The 19,295-nt window shown below is 29.4% G+C and overlaps 1 protein-coding gene across 1 annotated transcript in view; it reads right to left on the bottom strand.

The window, feature by feature from the left end:
- The window catches only part of LOC113371448 (L-threonine ammonia-lyase), a 280,098-nt gene that overhangs the window by 183,685 nt on the left and 77,118 nt on the right, over positions 1-19,295 (bottom strand). Inside the window, exon 2 of the mRNA XM_026612075.1 lies at positions 1,086-1,248. Coding sequence (XP_026467860.1) covers positions 1,086-1,248 — 163 coding nt within the window. The remainder of the gene's footprint in view (positions 1-1,085; positions 1,249-19,295) is intronic.

Genomic DNA, 19,295 nt, shown 5'->3' with positions numbered 1-19,295 from the left:
CTTTGACAATTTACCACACGAATAGAATGTTTTTTAAATCATTTAAATTGGTTGATCCGATTCGATAGTTTTTGCGGGATAAATTTAGAAAATCGTTGTTTTTTACATGGGCAGTTATACGTTGCGCGTTCACAAGTTGGGGAACCATCTGATTTGTTTGTGTTAACGTCAGACCAAAAAACAAAAAATGTGGTTTAGCAAAGAGCACTTCAATGAAACGGATAATTTGCGGACACGTATAACGCTTTGATTCAGTATTTACTTTAGATTCACTTTCACTTAATTAGAGAAGTTCAGCTGAATATCACTTCACTTTTGTAATCAAAACAAATGCATTACTGTTGTGAAATGAAATAAAAAAAATTCTATTCAAAAATAAAACAAAAAAAATTTTCTTTATCTTTTAATCACCAAACAAAAACGAAACCATCTGGTGGCGAAACGGAGTTCGCTGGGTTTGCTAGTATATATATATATATATATATATATATATATATATATATATATTAAACAAGTTAGTTTTGATGTTGAGAAATATGAGTAAAATCTTCAAGGGCATACATCAAATAAAAGGCAAAGATTTAGAAGTTAATCTTTAATTTTTCCAAACGTTTCGACATAGGATTTTATGTCATCATCAGTGGATCTACATTGAAAAATTAATATAAACTAGGAAAAAATGACAGAAATTGGAAAAAGAACTATAGATATAAGTAATATAATTATAACAATAACAATTTACTTAACAGATAGATAAACAAGAGAAATAAAAAGTAAAAAGAAATATATACAAACATACAAAAGCGTAATATATGTACATACTAGCGTTGTAAAAGTTAAAAGAATGTCAAAAAAATCCTATGTCAAAACGTTTGGAAAAATTAAAGATTAACTTCTAAATCTTTGCCTTTTATTTGATGTATGCCCTTGAAGAACTTACTCATATATATATATATATATATATATATATATATATATACATATATATATATATATATATATATATATATATATATATATATATATATATATATATATATATATATATATATTTGTATTACTATACGGGTTTACTACTTTCTTACCCGTTAACGTAAGTAAGCTTTTCTTCATGAGCCAAACGCATCGCTAATTTTTTAGCCTCTCCCATATCATTACCATGAACTATAACATTGGCACCATAGTTTCTGCATTTTTGAATTTTCATAATAGGTGCTGCAGTAGGCATTACTACAGTGCATGGAATTCCTAATTTTAAAAAATCTAATATTATACATATGTGAAGTAACAATAATATTATAAAACAATAAATTTAGACCATCCCTTTTTGTATAATAAAACAAAACAAGACTTCATTGTTCTATCAAAATATGTCACCTTTTTCTTAAATATACCTGCTTTTATATACGGTTCATGCCTTTTACAAAATGAATACAAATGACAATATAATTAAAATTTATACTTACTAGAAACCTAATTTTATAAGGACTAATTTTATAAGTATTTGTATTGCAAACTTAGAGATAAAAATCTTGGGTCGTCACAAGACGACTATATGATTAGTTCTAATCAGAAACTATGCCAGTTAGCGTATTTTTAAAGTTCTTCCAATGACTTGCCAAGCAGCTTCTGGGTAACCAAAGCATGTAAATCCCGGGCAAGTATGGTTGCAAAGCAGAAATATAAACTAATAGATGAAAAATAACCAGGCATCAAACCTTCAGACTAATTTGACCCAACAAATCTTTGGTTGGCAGGTAAGAGCTCTTTCATAATTTGTTGAGTAGTACTTCATGTCCATTCTCAGTCGGTGGAGCAATTTTGCTGGTTAGCTCTGATAACAAGTTAGATGTATATGGATATGTTGTTGTCATATACAATTATTAAAGGTATTATCAAAACAATGAACCCCATTAGTTTGTTTATATTTTGGCAATATAACCAAACTGGAAGTTTTATATACTTCTTATAGAAAACATGGTATAATCCAATCCAAGTCTTTTTTGGTCCTTTGGACGTATTGATCACGAATCAAGTCTTTCAGATTTTTTTTGGTATTTTACAAAATAATTACATTTTTAACTAATGCCAAAAAACTATCAACTGAAGAAAATACTTTTATTATGGATTTTTAAAGATTACCGTTAATCACCCGATAACAGGGTCATGAGAATCAATGTTTATACATCTTTTTCTCACTTTCAAATATTGTTGTTAAACAATGCTTAACTTTACTGGTTTTTCACACATTGGTGGTGGACTTTTTTAAGCCCGGACCTTCATATATTACTATCTATTCTTTGATAAATTTTGGGGAATAATAATAATAACTGAGAAAATGTTATTCGACAAAATGTTCCTCTGATCGATACCAAATTTAAATTATGAATTTAAATAACATAAATAAAAAATAATATAACCTAGAAGATGTTTCATAAATACCAATGAGTATATAATTATACTAATGAGATCTTTAAAATCACCGTGTTTGAAAAAAATAATATTTGCAAAATAGAGTGCTACAACGCCAAAAAGTGCATTTTCATATTAACATTTCAAAAAAGTTGATATTTTGAGTTTCTAGTAACACTAGCGGCCCGTTTGATGACGTTTTTGTGTATAAATAAAACTAGAAACAAAAATACTTACTACAATTTAATCATAATTAAATAATATTCACGTGAAACATCTTATTAAACGTAATTGAACATCATCTGTCAAAAACGTTTGACATTTGACGTATTAACCACAACAAGGAACAGTTTGCCTGCCTTACATTAAGAAACTTTATCCTTTGTGAAAAAAATTTTTTATAACGCAAATCTTCGTTTAGTATGCAACATGGATTTAACGCTGAATATCAATTTTTCAAAATTGAAGCCGCGCACTAGTTTGGAATGAATATCCAATGGGGTTATAAGATATCAGGCAAAGTTGTGATTCCACCTATATAGACGAAACAGGATAAAACCTTATTAAACGTTTAAAACAGCACGATAATAACTCAAAAAAACAAAAATCAAGGGCAAACGATGATCACAGAACATTTGAAATCCTATTATTGATTATTCACAAGTTATGTGTTGCTAATATGTATATATAAGTGATAATCTAAAAATTTCAAGTAAGTAATGCTTTCTGTAATTGTTTTTACTTTAATATTTAGATATATTTAGTCTGTCTTTTTAGTTAAATCTCTTCTTTTTTATTCTTGTTCTGTTTATATTTAGTTTTTAGCGTTACTTTTTCTGTTTTCAAAATTGTAGAAACACGGATGGTGACGTAGAATTTTACGTCGAAACGTATGGAAAAATAAAGATGTATTAAAAATCTTCACTTTATTTATTTTTTTACTTGATGTTACGCTCTCCAAGAAATTATTCATGTATATATAATATATAATATATAATATATATATATTATATATATATATATATATATATATATATGAATAATTTAGTAAATATAAAGGCATTATTTGTTTACCTTATTTGGGTAGCTTTTCTTATTTAAAAAAAATACTGTTTACTACTTCAAAATCAAATTCAAATTGTGTGAACAAACGCAGTTCTTCTTGCTTACTTTCAGAAAGCTATCAAAATATAATTATTTTCTGAAAATCTGACTGCCTACTACGCCACTGAATATCCCTTCCTTCTACAAGCATCGCGTGTTAGTCGCGTAACAGAATACTCGTGTCGCACGACGACTAAGTGTGCTAGTGCAATCTTTGTTAGAAACAAATAATTATGTGTTTTATACATTTTTACATTTACCTTACTTGGTTTTTTCTTAAATTATTTTTGTTTTCCAACAGTAGTAGCATGTGATTGTTGTGTTAAAAAACTTGATATTAAAGTGTGTTTTTTCCTGATCTGGTGTGTATATATTGTTTTTTTTTCATTTAATTTTCCTAATGTATAAATTTATTTTTGTATAATAAACGACTTGTAACGGATAACACATAATGCTAATTTAGGTTTTGATATTTTAGATTTTTAATTATAACACACTGATGATAAGACAAACCTACTCTCGAAACGTTTGTAAAATTATTATTTAATAAATTAGTGCAAAAAGAGTGTTGTTTGTTCATATTTCTGAAGTAATATCTATCCATCCACTCAGAATACATTTGTAATGTTATATATATATATATATATATATATATATATATATATATATATATTAGTGATGTGCCAAGTCAAATCAAGTGATTCGAATCATTCGAATCAAGCCTTTTTCGATTTGATTCGAATCAGATTTTACTTGATTCGAATCAACTCGTATCAAGCCGCGAAATATTTACTGTGGTAAAATATGTATAAAAACAAATTTTCGTTAATACTAAAGAAATGTTTTAATTTAATTCAATATTATAATAATATAAAAAATAATAAATCCCGTCACCCGACTTTAATACGCTCAAATGTATCACCCGGCTACAATCGACTTTATATGACTTTAACCGCATTCATTGACTAACAATAACATCGGACTTCATATGACCCACACCGAATAATTCCGACTTCAAGCGGCTCAAGCGATATGACTTCAATCGACTACTTATGACTCAAACCGAATCATTCCGACATCATGCGGTTCGAGCGATATGACATCAATCGACTTCATATGACTCAAACCAAATCATTCCGACTTCATGCGGTTCGAGCGATATGACTTCAATCGTCTTCATATGACTCAAACCGAATCATTGCGACTTCAAGCGGTTAGAGCAGTGGTCGGGGAACTTTTGGAACCGTTACCCCAAAATGTTTTTGTGCAACTTCTCATTACCCCACAAAAAAATTAACTAAAAGAGCCTATAATTGGAATCTGTTTGCAACATATTTCTGTATAACCTGCCATAACATTGTTTGTTACTTCTAAACAACGAAAAAGGCTAAAATAAATGGTTTGAAGGAAACAATAAGTAAAAACTATATTCATTATGAATAAATATATTTTTCATGAAAATCCTACTAATCCGCACCGTGACGAAATTTTCGAAGAATTTTAAATGTTTCTAATTAGATTATTCTAAATACTCTAACACTGTATAATATTCATAAGATATATATAAGCTGAATTACAAAATTTAAAAAAATTATTTATTCGAAGAATATAAGTGAGCTTTAGAACTTTAGCCAGAATTAAAATTAAAATCTGAATTATTTTCGATATACAAAGAAAAATTTTTTGAAAAAAAAATTGAAATATTTTTCTTTCCAAGAAGTAATTGTTTTGTCAACACAAACAGCAAGTTTTTTTAATCATTCAAATCGGATGCTTAGTTCTCTCAAAAACTGCCATTTTTGTACATTTAGCTCTGTATCTTCGAAATGGCTGGACATGCCTTTGCCAAAACCTAATCACTACTTCTCCCAATCATTACAAATTGAATGTTTTTTGGATCATTCATATGGGATACTTCGTTCTCTTAAAAATTCGATTTCTATTTTCTGCACTCTTTACTCCGTATCTCCGTAACGGCTGGACCTGCCTTTGCCAAATACTAGTCAGCATATCTCCTTATCAATAGGAACCGAATGTTGAATGAACCATTCAAATCGGTTCATCCGTGCGCTCGAAAACGTGAACGAAAAAATGCGGACACACAAAACACACACAAACACACATCCATTTTTTCTTAGGTATGGCGTTGCAAATTGGCGTTGCAAATTGGCGTTGCACAATTTCTTCAAAATTTCATGTCTGCTAAATATGCGAGATATGCAACTCAGGAAGAGTTTTTAAAATTTTCAGCAAGAATATTTTTTTGAGAAACCATAGAGATTTTAGCTTTATTTTTAAGAGTCCATACGCAATTTAAAATATTTCCGCGATAGAGCCACCTTACTTCTGTATAATAAAGAAGGTAAGTCTCAGCTTCACCATCCTGACATAATTAACAAAGTAGCCGCGTATTTAGTGCATGTCCCTTGATAAAATTTATAATCTTGATAACATGATGAGTGTGGGTTATTTTCCCTTACAAAAGCTAAAAAACCATAAATATGACCCATCCAAAGACACCAAACTATCAATTTCCCCATTTTAATCTTTGCGCTTTGAAGTAGTCGTTTACTTTATTATAAATATCAATTTCATGACATCTGAACTCGAGAAGAAAACAAAACAGCAATTTCTTTTCAAAATTATCTGCACCTTTATAGCAAACATATACCAGTTGTGAATTACTACTGAAATCCGTTGTCTCAAGCTGAATAGCAAAATATTTAGTTTGTTTTATTGCAAAAACTTCACATTTTTTGCTAATGCAGAGATTCATTTCGGTAGTAGGTTTTACTCAAGCTGATTTAAACCAAGCAAGATATTTAACTTGTTTTAGTGCGAAAACTACTTATTCCTTCACATTTTCTGCTAATGCAGAAATTTTTTCCGATAGTAGGTTTTACTGAAGCTGATTTAGTGCTTTGCAAATATATACTTTTTACCCCCAAAAATTTCACTTTTACCCCATTTGGGGTAATTTACCCCGGTTCCCCGACCACTGGGTTAGAGCGATATGACTTTAAGCAATATGAGTTCGAAACAGATACTACGCGTCGTCGTTCTTGCGTGTTTATTTATTTAAATATCTATACCCAATTTTGATAATAATTAAGTGTCTTAGATTTTAAATGTTACCAGAAAAAACCACTCAAAATTATGAAACGAGTTTCAGGAATCTTTCAACATAATTCTCTTTTGAAACAATTACTAACCACTAACACCAGAAAGCCAGTAAGTTATATTAAACTTTTGATTATAGTAATGGCAAATTCACATTAATGAAATTAACTTTCAGCTCTCAGTTTAGGTGCGATCCTCTACTGCTTATATAGTAAAATAAACAATCGACCCATGATTCTAAGTATATTATATGCTTTAGTGATGCGCAATTGTTTGGTAATCTATCATTGTAAATTAATTTGAAAATATGTTTTAAGCGCCTTCAAAATTAAATCATTTTTAATAATTTTCGGAATATACTTTTTGATAGCAATTTATGTTTACAATTTCTACTTTGTCGGTTATATTAGTTAAACTAACAATTTTGATTATAAATTGGGATCACTTATACTAAATAAATACATCCATAATTTTTTTAGTCGATATATATACTTGATTCGAGTTGATTCGAATCATAATTCGAATCAGGTTTTTTCTGATTCGAATCATTCGAATCGGGAATTTTTCGAGTCGGCACATTACTAGTATATATATATATATATATATATATATATATATATATATATATATATATATATATATATATATATATATATATATATATATATGAGTGAGTTCTTGAGGGCGATACATCAAACAAAGAAAAGCCAAAGATTTATAAAATAATCTTTATTTCCAAACGTTTCGACATTCAATTTAATGTCATCATCAGTGGATATTACGTTGGTTGGTTACATATAGAGAAGCGTACACAGCACTAGAGATTGGCACTAACATTTATACAACTAACTTGTCAGCACTATGCATTTTTTATATAATTTTTTTATAGAACAAAAATGTAAGTAGAATTATGTAATTTCTGCCACGACTTCTGTACTTTGCTAGTACCGAGGCATGTATCTATATGTATATATATATATATATATATATATATATATATATATATGTGTATATATATATATATATATATATATATATATATATATATATATATATATATATGTTTAATTTGAGTTTAATATTCGGGCGTAACATCAATAAAAATAATTTTTATTGATGTTACGCCCGAATATTAAACTCAAATTAAACATATATATCAACATCAAATTCAAGACTATTCAAATATATATATATATATATATATATATATATATATATATATATGATTAATTTCTTGGAGAGCGTAACATCAAGTATAAATATAAATACGTAAAGATTTTTTAAAACATCTTTATTCTTCCATACGTTTCGACGTACAATTTTACGTCATCGTCAGTGGTTCTACAATTTCGAAAAAAAAGAAAGCAACGTTAAAAATTAAATATACATAACTAAAAATAAAAAGATTTAACTGAAGAGACAGACTAATTATATCTAAACCTTGAATTAAAATAATGCATAAAACATTACTTACTTGAATTTCTTAGATTATCACTTACACATATTAATACAGCTTGTAAAAAATTAATAATTGGAAACAAGCACCAAATGTCAGTAATTTCTTTTTTATAAAGAATAAAAAATAATCAATAAATAGAATATTATACGTAAGCGCTCGTGTATCCGAAGCAAAGACAAACAAGGATAAAGTTTTTGTAAAAAAAACCGAGATGCGAAGTCAAAATTTCGAAAAAAAAACACACTGACCATCAATATGACGCGCTGTACAAGTGTATGTGATAGTGTTGTGCAGACCGTGGTGTTAGGTATTTGATATAAATTGGAAAACATTATTTAGAACATAGTGGTAATTTTTGCAGATGAAGCTGGTGTCTGATCGTTTGTTTAAACAATTTTTGTTCAAAAAAATATAGGCCGATTCTGAAAAACGTCTTTGTGACACTTTCGGCTCATGATGAAGAACCATTACGTCAACAAAATTGAACGTATGAGTATTTAGTTTTAAATGTTCTGTGATCATTGTTTGCCCTTGCTTTTTGTTTTTTGTTATCATGTTGTTTTAAACGTTTGATAAAGTTCTGTCCTGTTACGCCAATATATAATATAATATATATAGACCACAATGGATACTCGTTTCAAACTAGTGCGCGGCTTCAAAATTGAGAAGAGGAAATTGAGCGTTAAATCGATGTTGAATGGAGACTTGCAGAGACACTTTTAAATTTTATTTTATCTGTTTAGCAATCTTGTAATCCTTATGTAACACCATTTTATCAGTAGTTTTTTTTTTCATTTTTATCTTTTACATTTTCTCCTCCCCTCTTGTTTCACTGTTTACTAATTTAATTTTTTTATTTACGTTTTCTCCATTATGAACCCTAAACTTCTCCAACGTTCTAATAATTACACCTCCAATTACTCTTTCTTTTCTTTTATAAAAAAACATTGCGTCTCTTACATTTTATCTCAGTTCAAATTACTCTCTAAATTAAATAAGAAACTAATAACAAATACCAACAAGCATATCTTTTTATTACCCTGTAAAAAAAATAATCATTCCAAACTTCTACCGCTTTAAATTAGATACATTCTCTCATCTTGACAATAGCTTCAATAAGAAATTCAACTCCTTAAGCTTACATTTCATTTCCCTAGAAATCAAAAATTGTATCTGCAACATACAAAATTTAAAACTCCTTATTAATAAGATAAATACCTGGTTACTCAATACGGTAGAATCTGAAATCCTGAAAAGTTTCTTTGAGTTTGAATCGCTTCGTTATAAGAACTTTTGCGTCAACCAAAAATTATCGTATAAGAACAAATTTGAAAAGCTTTTGCAATCCAAAATAAACTCCTCCAAAATCATTTTAAGTGATTCAATCATTAAAAAATTGTTGAAAAATCTCTCCAATGTAACTTTCCCAGACAGACTTTTATACATTTTTGCCTTTGGGTCAAATTTTGCTTTGCCCAATTTGTGCTACAATATCAACTTCATCAAAATTCGTCACAAACAATAGACTCACTATTTTATAAAACAAAATAATTAACCACAACCTGAGTTTAATTTCCACAAAAGATAATAATTTTGAAGGTACCAATTGCCTGCCTTATATTAAGTAACTTTATGCGATGAGGAAAAATAATTTTTTTATAACTCAAAACTCCGTTTAGTATTCAACATCGATTTAACGCTCAATTCCCTCTTCTCAAATTTAAAGCCGCGCACTAATTTCGAACGAGTATCCAATGTGGTCTATAAAATATCTTGCAATCGCTGTGATTCCACCTATATTGGCGTAACAGGACAGAACCTTATCAAACGTTCAAAACAACACGATAATAACTCAAAAAACAAAAATCAAGAGCAAACAATGATCACAGAACATTTGCAACTAAATAACCATACGTTCAATTTTTATAACGCAATGGTTCTTCATCATGAGTCGAAAGTCTCACAAAGACGTTTTTCAGAATCGGCCTATATTTTATTAAACAAATTATGTTTAAACAAACGATCAGACACCAGCTTCACCTGCGAAAATTACCAATATATTCTAAATAATGTTTCTAATTTATATCTGTTAGAATACAAAATTATATATATATAGAATACGGACCTGATGAGGATATCTATCTAGGAGCGAAAGAGGGGGTATTTCCATCATGGTATAAAAGAAAGAAGTTTCAACAAAATTCTATTTCGACTGCCTGCCCAAAGGAATAATATACCTTATATTTTTGTATAAATAGAATACTGTTATGTAAATATTATCAAAGTAATAAATTTTATTTCACCATTAATATTGGTTATGGGCCCAGGTGAAATCCCAGGTAGAATTCCAGGTACAAGTCCAGGTAGAAGCCCAGCGTACTGAGCGAGTTCGAGAATCCAGCGATTGATAACGAGTAACGGGATCCTGACGTAAACAGTGAGTGTTTTTGAAGTATAGATTTTAAAGTGTAGTGTTGTTTACAAAAAGATGACGTGTTCAATCAAAATCGAACCATTGTGCGAGGAGAACTATGATGAATGGAAAATTCATTTAACAGCCATTCTGAAGAAGAATGACTTATGGGGATATGTAAGCGGCGAAATAGCGAAACCATTGACCGCCGAAAAATATGCGGAATGGGTTATAAATGACGGAAAAGCGCAATCTGATTTGGTACTACACATGAGAGGAAAAGAATTAAAAATGTGCGCGCGTCTCGGTTCCGCGAAGGCGATATGGGACAAATTGCAGGAACTATTCGAAAGTCGGGGTGCAACGAGGCGAACAACTCTCATGAAAAAATGTGTAACATTAAAGATGCATGAAAGCGATGATTTGGAAAAATTGTGACAGATTTTTGTGAAACTGCTGCGAAACTCAACGATATCGGCATTGTAGTCCCGGACGAAATGCTGGTAACGTTACTAATGCACAGTCTCCCTGAATCATTCGCAATGTTTAAAGAATCCATAGAAGCGCAGGAGAAGTTGCCAACACTGGAAGTTTTAAAGGTTAGATTGTTTGACATGCGGGAAGGCCGCGAAAAGAATATCAAATAAATAAAGAGATGATCGAAATTACATTAGGAGAATCCTCTGGAGAAGGGGAGGTTGATGAAGGGATTTCAAACGAAAACAATGTGATTAGTGAAAAATGTGAAATATTTGAAAATGCTTTTAATATATCCAAAATTAAAATTACGACTTGGGAACAAGCTAGTCAGCTAGGTGATGCTGACGAATGGAGAAAAGCGTTAGAAGACGAGTACCTTGCGCAAATCAAAAATATGTCATGGAATATAGTTGAGCGACCCACACAAAAGAAAGTTATTGGAAACAGATTTGTTTTTACAACAAAATTAGATGGAGAACCTAATAGAAAAAAGGTGCGGTTAGTTGCAAAAGGAAGTTCACAAAAATATGGTGAAGATTTTTTGAGACATATTCTCCGGTGGCACGATCAACTTCTATTAGACTATTGGCAGCATTATCTGCGGAAATGGGTTTAGAAATTCATCAAATGGATGTCGTAACTGCATATTTAAATGGAGAACTTGAAGAAAAAGTCTACATGAATCTGCCAGAACAATTACATGAAGTATTATATAAAATTGTGAATAAGAAACCATTGGGTACTATTCAAAAACCGGCTACTGAGAAAATTAGAGATACAGCGAAGACCTGGCTGAAAAATATTGAGAAAAGCCCAGATCCCGTATGTTTATTGAAGAAAGCACTATATGGATTACGTCAATCAGGTATTCAATGGCACAAAAAATTTGCAACAAAATTGCAGACAATGGGATTCAAAGCAATGTCGCAAGACCCATGTTTGTTTATGTGCAATAAAACAGGAAAACATACATTGATAGTTATTTATGTTGATGATTTATTAATTGCTTCAAATGATAAAGATTGTTTAAATGAAATTAAACTATCTTTATCTGAATGTTTTGAGATGAGAGACTTAGGCAAAGTAGATAGATGTCTTGGAATTGAATTCAAACAGGAAAATGGATTTGTATATTTAAAACAACGTTCTTATGCAGAAAATATACTGAATCGTTTTAATATGGAAAATTGTAAAACAGTATCAACACCATGTGAGGTTAGACTCCAACTGATTAAACCTAAGGAACCCAATGAATATATCATGCAAAAGTATCCTTATCAATTTTTAATAGGGGCATTAATGTATTTGGCAGTAACTACAAGACCAGATATTGCCTATTCAGTAAATTATTTAAGTCAATTTAATACCAATTATGATACAACACATTGGAATGCAGCAAAGAGAGTATTACGGTACCTGAAAGGTACATTGGATTATGGATTGAAATATAAGAAAACAAATTAAAATTTATTTGGAGTTGCAGACGCAGATTGGGGAGGTAACATAGTTGACTATAAATCATATTCGGGATTTTGCTTCATATTTGCAGGTGCGCCTATCAGTTGGGAAGCGCGAAAACAGAAAATAGTAGCTCAATTAACAACGGAAGCTGAATATATAGCTTTGAGTGAGGCAACAAGGGAAGCTATATATTTGAACGAATTATTGAAGACTCTAGATATAGGAAGTGAAACGGTTACAATATATAATGACAGCCAGAGTGCTATACAACTTGTAAAAAACAATAGGTTCCATCCACGAACGAAGCATATCAGATTAAAATATCACAAGGTACGTGATGAATAAATTAATAAGAAAATTAATATTCAATTTCTATGCAGCGAACAGATGCCAGCAGATATGCTTACTAAAGGTTTGACTAGAAATAAACACGAAGAGTGTCTGAGGAGAATTGGAATGGATGGACTGCAAATAGTATAATAAATATAATTTTGAGGGGAGGTGTTAGAATACAAAATTATATATATAGAATGCGGACCTGATGAGGATATCTATCTAGGAGTGAAGTTTTTTAGCATTAGTTAAAAATGTAATTATTTTGTAAAATACCTTTAAAATTAAAATAAGACATTAAACCTGTTTGCCATCTGGCCTTTCCAAGTTATCTCGCCTATAGGGTAAAAAGGTTAGGATAACCAATTTTTGAAAGACAGAAAAAAGCACATTTTAACAATGATGAAGTAGCTGGTAATTTTACTGAACGTTGTCAGATAATTGTTCGTTTGAACTGTGTCATTTGTTATGATAAAATTGGTTTGATTTTCATAATAAAATTTATATTTGCTCAAAGTCAAATTGGATCTTTGAGCCTTGCCCTGCTCTACATATATACTTTTTTATTACTTTTACTTTAATGACTAAGATGGTTGGCTGAATCTGTTTTCAGTTTTTTAAATTCTCAACTTGTTAATAAGGGAAGTTTTTGTTCTTTACTTTTTGACAGCTATCAAAATTTAATTAATATATGTAAATCTGATTTTTTACATCTTTGAACCATTTTTTACCACTTGATATTTTCTTTTATTTTCTTTTATCTTCTCGTTCAGAATTCGAAATATTTCGATTACTCGATTTTATTTTTTAAAATTAAAATATAAAATTTAAAATTTATTTTTTTGTTTTTTAGAACAAAATATTTATGTTTTAATTGTCAAATTTTGCATAACTGGTTTGGTATGTATAATTCTAATTCTGTTTTATTTTACTTTGTTACTTTGTTTTATTACTCTGATTGTAATTGTATTTTATTGTAATTGTATTTTAGCTGAATGATGAGCTAGCAGAATAGCTCAAAACGTATTAAAAAGATTTATATTTACTTTCTGTTTTTATTTTTTCGACTTGTGGCTGAAAAACCTTATCATATAATGTTTCAAAGTCTAAATAAACAATATCAGGATATATATATATACATATATATATATAGAATTTTATGATATGAGTGGAACGAATATTAATTGTTTAATATGAACAAAACAGCACTCAGATTTGTTTAACACAACTTTATTTTATGATTACAGACGTTTCGAGACCATGGTGTGTCTCATCTTCAGTGTAATTTCAAAAACAGTTACTTATATACTACACATTCTTTAATAATTTATTTAAATTTCATTTAATTTTTGGTATACAAAAAACACCAACTATTCCTTGCAATGCTTGACACAGTACTAAAGAAACATATAACACTTACAGAAATATTCTAAACAAATTTGAAGTACTTATATAGATGGAGACAGAGAGGGTATCATTATAATGTAAACAAAAGGAGTGCTATCGCATACAAAATCGATAAAAATGAAAAAACAAATTAATTTATTGAAAAGAATAAGATAAATGAAAAAATTTATAAATTATTAATGATGTTTATATAAGTGTCATGCAAAATATTTGTGTCGGTTCTTAGATTTATGCTATTGTTAGTCCGAACTATTAACATTGATTCTGCCATGCTCCGTTTAAATAAGTCTTTCTCATGGAATAAAATTTGGGGATTGTCAAAATCAAACTTATGGTTGTTGATATTAGCATGATCCACAAGTGTACTTTTAAATTTTTTGTTATCTATTTTTTCACATTGTAATTCATGTTGCCTGAGTCTCTTTTCTAAGTTCTGGCAGGTCTGGCCAATATAAGAGCAATTACAATCCAAACAATTTACTTTATAAACTATATCTTTCTTTTTTGTTAATGGAGTTTCATCTTTAATTTTGGAATATAAACATTTTAATTGTTTTAATGGAGAAAAAGTAATACGAATATTGTGTTTTTTGAAAAGTCTTTTTGATAATTGGTTAAAATTATTGTCAAGATATGGAAAATTAATGAAAAAAGTTTTTTCAGGAACACTTGTTTTGCCAGGCTCTTCCGGTTTCTTATCAAAAGGTTCAAGTAATTTTGCGACTCTATTTTTAATAATTGGACAAATTAACTTATATGGAAAATTATTGCCAAGTAGGATCGTTTTAACTAATTTTATGTTTGTATCATAAAACAGGGGATCAGATAATAAAATAGCGTGATCTACAAGATTTAGAATGGTAGAAATTTTTATATTGAGAGGAACATGCGAATTAAAATTAATGTATCTCCCGGACCAACTATCTTTTCTGTACCAGTCTGTATAACATACACCGCCTCTATTAATGAGTTTTACGTCAAGAAAATGTAACGTCGAATCATTTTCAAGTTCCTGAGTGAATTGTAAAAAAGAAAAGTGTTTTTTGTATACCAAAAATTAAATGAAATTTAAATAAATTATTAAAGAATGTGTAGTATATAAGTAACTGTTTTTGAAATTACACTGAAGATGAGACACACCATGGTCTCGAAACGTCTGTAATCATAAAATAAAGTTGTGTTAAACAAATCTGAGTGCTGTTTTGTTCATATTAAACAATTAATACATATATATATATATATATATATATATATATATATATATATATATATGAGTAAGTTCTTCAAGGGCATACATCAAATAAAAGGCAAAGATTTAGAAGTTAATCTTTAATTTTTCCAAACGTTTCGACATAGTATTTTATGTCATCATCAGTGGATCTGCAGAATGAATATTGAAAATTAATATAAACTAGGAAAAAATGACAGAAATTGGAAAAAGAACTATAGATATAAGTAATATAATTATAACAATAACAATTATACTTAACAGATAGATAAACAAGAGAAATGAAAAGTAAAAATAAATATATACAAACATACAAAAGCGTAATATATATACATAAATATACACACAAACAAACATGTATATATGATATACATGTAAAAACACGTACACATATGCATATATACATACGAATAATACGTATATATAAACATATACATACGGACATGTACATATGTATAGATTTTTTTTTTTTTTTTTTTTTTTTTTTTTTTTTTTTTTTTTTTTTTTTTATAGAGAAGGAAAAATCTTTCAAAGACACCGTGTGTTTAAAAGATGATGGACGGTAGTGTGGGATTTCCACCCACTAAAAAACCTCCTCTCCTCATTCCCCCGCATATGATCACGAGGAAGACTGGGTCGGAACCGCGTTAGCATTTCTTCAACCCAGTCCGTGTTGCGTCACGTGACGTTAGCTCCTAAGTTTATTGGTCCCTCTCGGCGATTTTTGCTGTCAAGAGGCGCCGTGCATAAGCTGCTACCTCGGCCCAGTTTTCCTTGCTTTGCAGCATAGTATTTACAATGTTCTGGGGATTAAGGGCCCTTCCCAGGGACAATTCGGTGTCAGCCCTGAAGTTCTTCCAGCGCGTGCACTTAAAAAAGGTGTGCTCAGCATCGTCGGCTTTTTCCGGACAGTATTTGCACGTCGGTGATGTGTGCAAACCGAACCTGAAGAGATATGCATTGAACGAGCCATGACCCGTCATCATCTGAGTTAGAAAGAAGTCTGTTTCGCCATGCTTCCTGTCGAGCCAGGCCTCGATATTAGGGATCAGGCGTGCTGTCCATCTACCACGATCAGACGCCTGCCACCTTACTTTCCATTCCTTCAGGGTGTCCTTTCTCACCATTGGCAATGGTGAGAAATGTACATATGTATATATATATACACATATATACATACATACACATACACATATACACATATACATACATACACATATATATATATATACATATATATATTGATTGTTTCTTTTCCGAACAGTAAATCCAATAATAAAAAACAATTTGTTTTTTGAAGATGTTTAATACGACGTTTCGGAACTAGGTACGTTCCATCATCAGGTTTATTCTGTCAAATACAATGTTTTTTAAAAAAAATATTGATTAACATTAATTAACAATGGTCAATACAGATTGATTAGAAATTTTTTTTTTTTTTTTTAAAAAAAAAAAAAAAAAAAAAAAAAAAAAAAAAATTAGTGATATGGATATATAAATTATTACAGGTAAATAATTTTTGCTTCTCAATTTTATATAAAACCTTTTTTAGTTAAGTTTTATTACTCTTTACCCCGGTACATAATCCACTCCTTTATAAAAAAAAAAAAAAAAAAAAAAAAAAAAAAAAAAAAAATTTTTTTCTAATCAATCTGTATTGACCATTGTTAATTAATGTTAATCAATATTTTTTTTAAAAAACATTGTATTTGACAGAATAAACCTGATGATGGAACGTACCTAGTTCCGAAACGTCGTATTAAACATCTTCAAAAAACAAATTCTTTTTTATTATTGGATTTACTGTTCGGAAAAGAAACAATCAATATATTGAAAAAATCCAGGACTTATCTATTGAATATATATATATACATATATATACATATATATATATATATATATATATATATATATATATATATATATATTCTAATAATTCATTTTCACCTTCTTGTTCAAATTCAATAGCTTCCTCTTCCGCCCAATACAAAGGAACTATCTGTTTACCTTTTTTAAGCAATTTTTCGTATTTTTTAAAAAAGTTATTTTCTTCAGAAGGATTCCGATTAGTTTTTAGTTTTGATAATACGTTTAATTGCCTTTTTTCGGTTCTTAAGTCTAGAACCCCGTCTGATGGGGTCACCGATTCTGTTTACAGGTTGGATTGCAATGATTGCAACTTGTGTTATATTGGAGAAAGTTCCCAGTATATTTATAAGAGAGTTAATCAACATATTTATAATTCAAAAAATCCAAACCAATTCAAAACGATGTTTTCAGATCATATGCTCAATTTCAATCACACTTTTAACACTTCCCATCCGGTTATCCTTTATATCGAAAAAAATAGTGACCTTAGAAAATTTGCTGAATCCTTTTTTATTTCATTAAATTCCTCCTCTTGTGTTAATAAACGCAATTCATCCCACCTTTTACATGATAGTTATCAGATTGTTATTGATTTTATTAAAAAAACATAAAATTAATTTGCTTATCTCTTTTTATTATTTTTTACAATATTGTTTTTTTCTTGTTAACGTTTACATGGTTTTCTTTTTCCTTTTGATCAATTCCAGTTCAAGCACTGTTTGTTCGAGGCGTTTTTCGTGCTTCGAGAATTTTGTCCTTGATGCGTCCCCTCCCATTCCTATCAATACGCCTCAGTCGAGTCTGGATGCTCGGTATGGGCGTGTTTCTCGTCTCACAATTATGTATTTTATAACTTTTAGTCAAATTAGTTTCAAATCTTTTAGTTATTCATAATTTTTTCTAAAAAAATGTTTTTCTCTAATATGTTATTAAGTTTAATTTTTTAAAATAAATTTTTGTTGAGTGTTTTTGTCCTGTGGTGTGTATAATGTTTCTCTATGCTACAATTAATCTATATTGTTGTTTATATTAGTAATAAAATTTTCAAATTGTTGTAGTTGCTGAATGATGACACGCATCTTGTGTCGAAACGTATAAATAAAAGTATTTACACTTTATACCTTTTTTATTTCGACGAATGGGCTGCTAGTTACTTTGAAATATATATATATATATATATATATACATACATATGCAATACAGACACATACACATATATAGACAATGAAAGTAACTTACATAAATATGGTCTTACATCAGTAGCTAGCGCAAGGAACATAATTTTGCACTATCATATATACATTAACTTGTTTTTTTATATTATTCTGTTGAACAGAGTATAGCAAAATATTTGAGAAATATATAATATATAATATATTTTGCTATACTCTGTTCAACAAAATAATATAAAAAAACAAGTTAATGTATATATGATAGTGCAAAATTATGTTCCTTGCGCTAGCTACTGATGTAAGACCATATTTATGTAAGTTACTTTCATTGTCTATATATGTGTATGTGTCTGTATTGCATATGTATGTATATATATATATATATATATATATATGTATATATATGTATATATATATGTATATATATATATATATATATATGTATGTATGTATATGTGTATATGTGTATGTGTATGTATGTATATATGTGTATATATACATATGTACATGTCCGTATGTATATGTTTATATATACGTTGAAATGATATGAGGGGTTGGTAGTATGGTTCGGGTATGGGTTGGAGGTCCTTTTGTTGTAAGATCCACAGTCCTGGATATTGGTTACTGTAGTAGCTTCTTTATGCGATATGGTAATAATGTCCGTCCAACCTTTCCTGATGCCTTGGGTCGAGCAGTAGGAATAATATTTGATCGACTGGTTTGATGCGAGTTCTCTTCAGATTAATGGGTCCTTTCAATAAGGTATTCGCTGGAAGAGACAAACTTCTGGTTCCAATAAAAATCCACTTGTAATGTTTTACACTGTATTTATTGCTT

Source organism: Ctenocephalides felis, unplaced genomic scaffold, assembly GCF_003426905.1.
Source record: "Ctenocephalides felis isolate EL2017-DRISC unplaced genomic scaffold, ASM342690v1 CF-g0.4_SCAFFOLD_01492, whole genome shotgun sequence".
NCBI classification, from domain to species: domain Eukaryota; kingdom Metazoa; phylum Arthropoda; class Insecta; order Siphonaptera; family Pulicidae; genus Ctenocephalides; species Ctenocephalides felis.
This window is presented reverse-complemented; position numbering and strand designations above follow the sequence as displayed.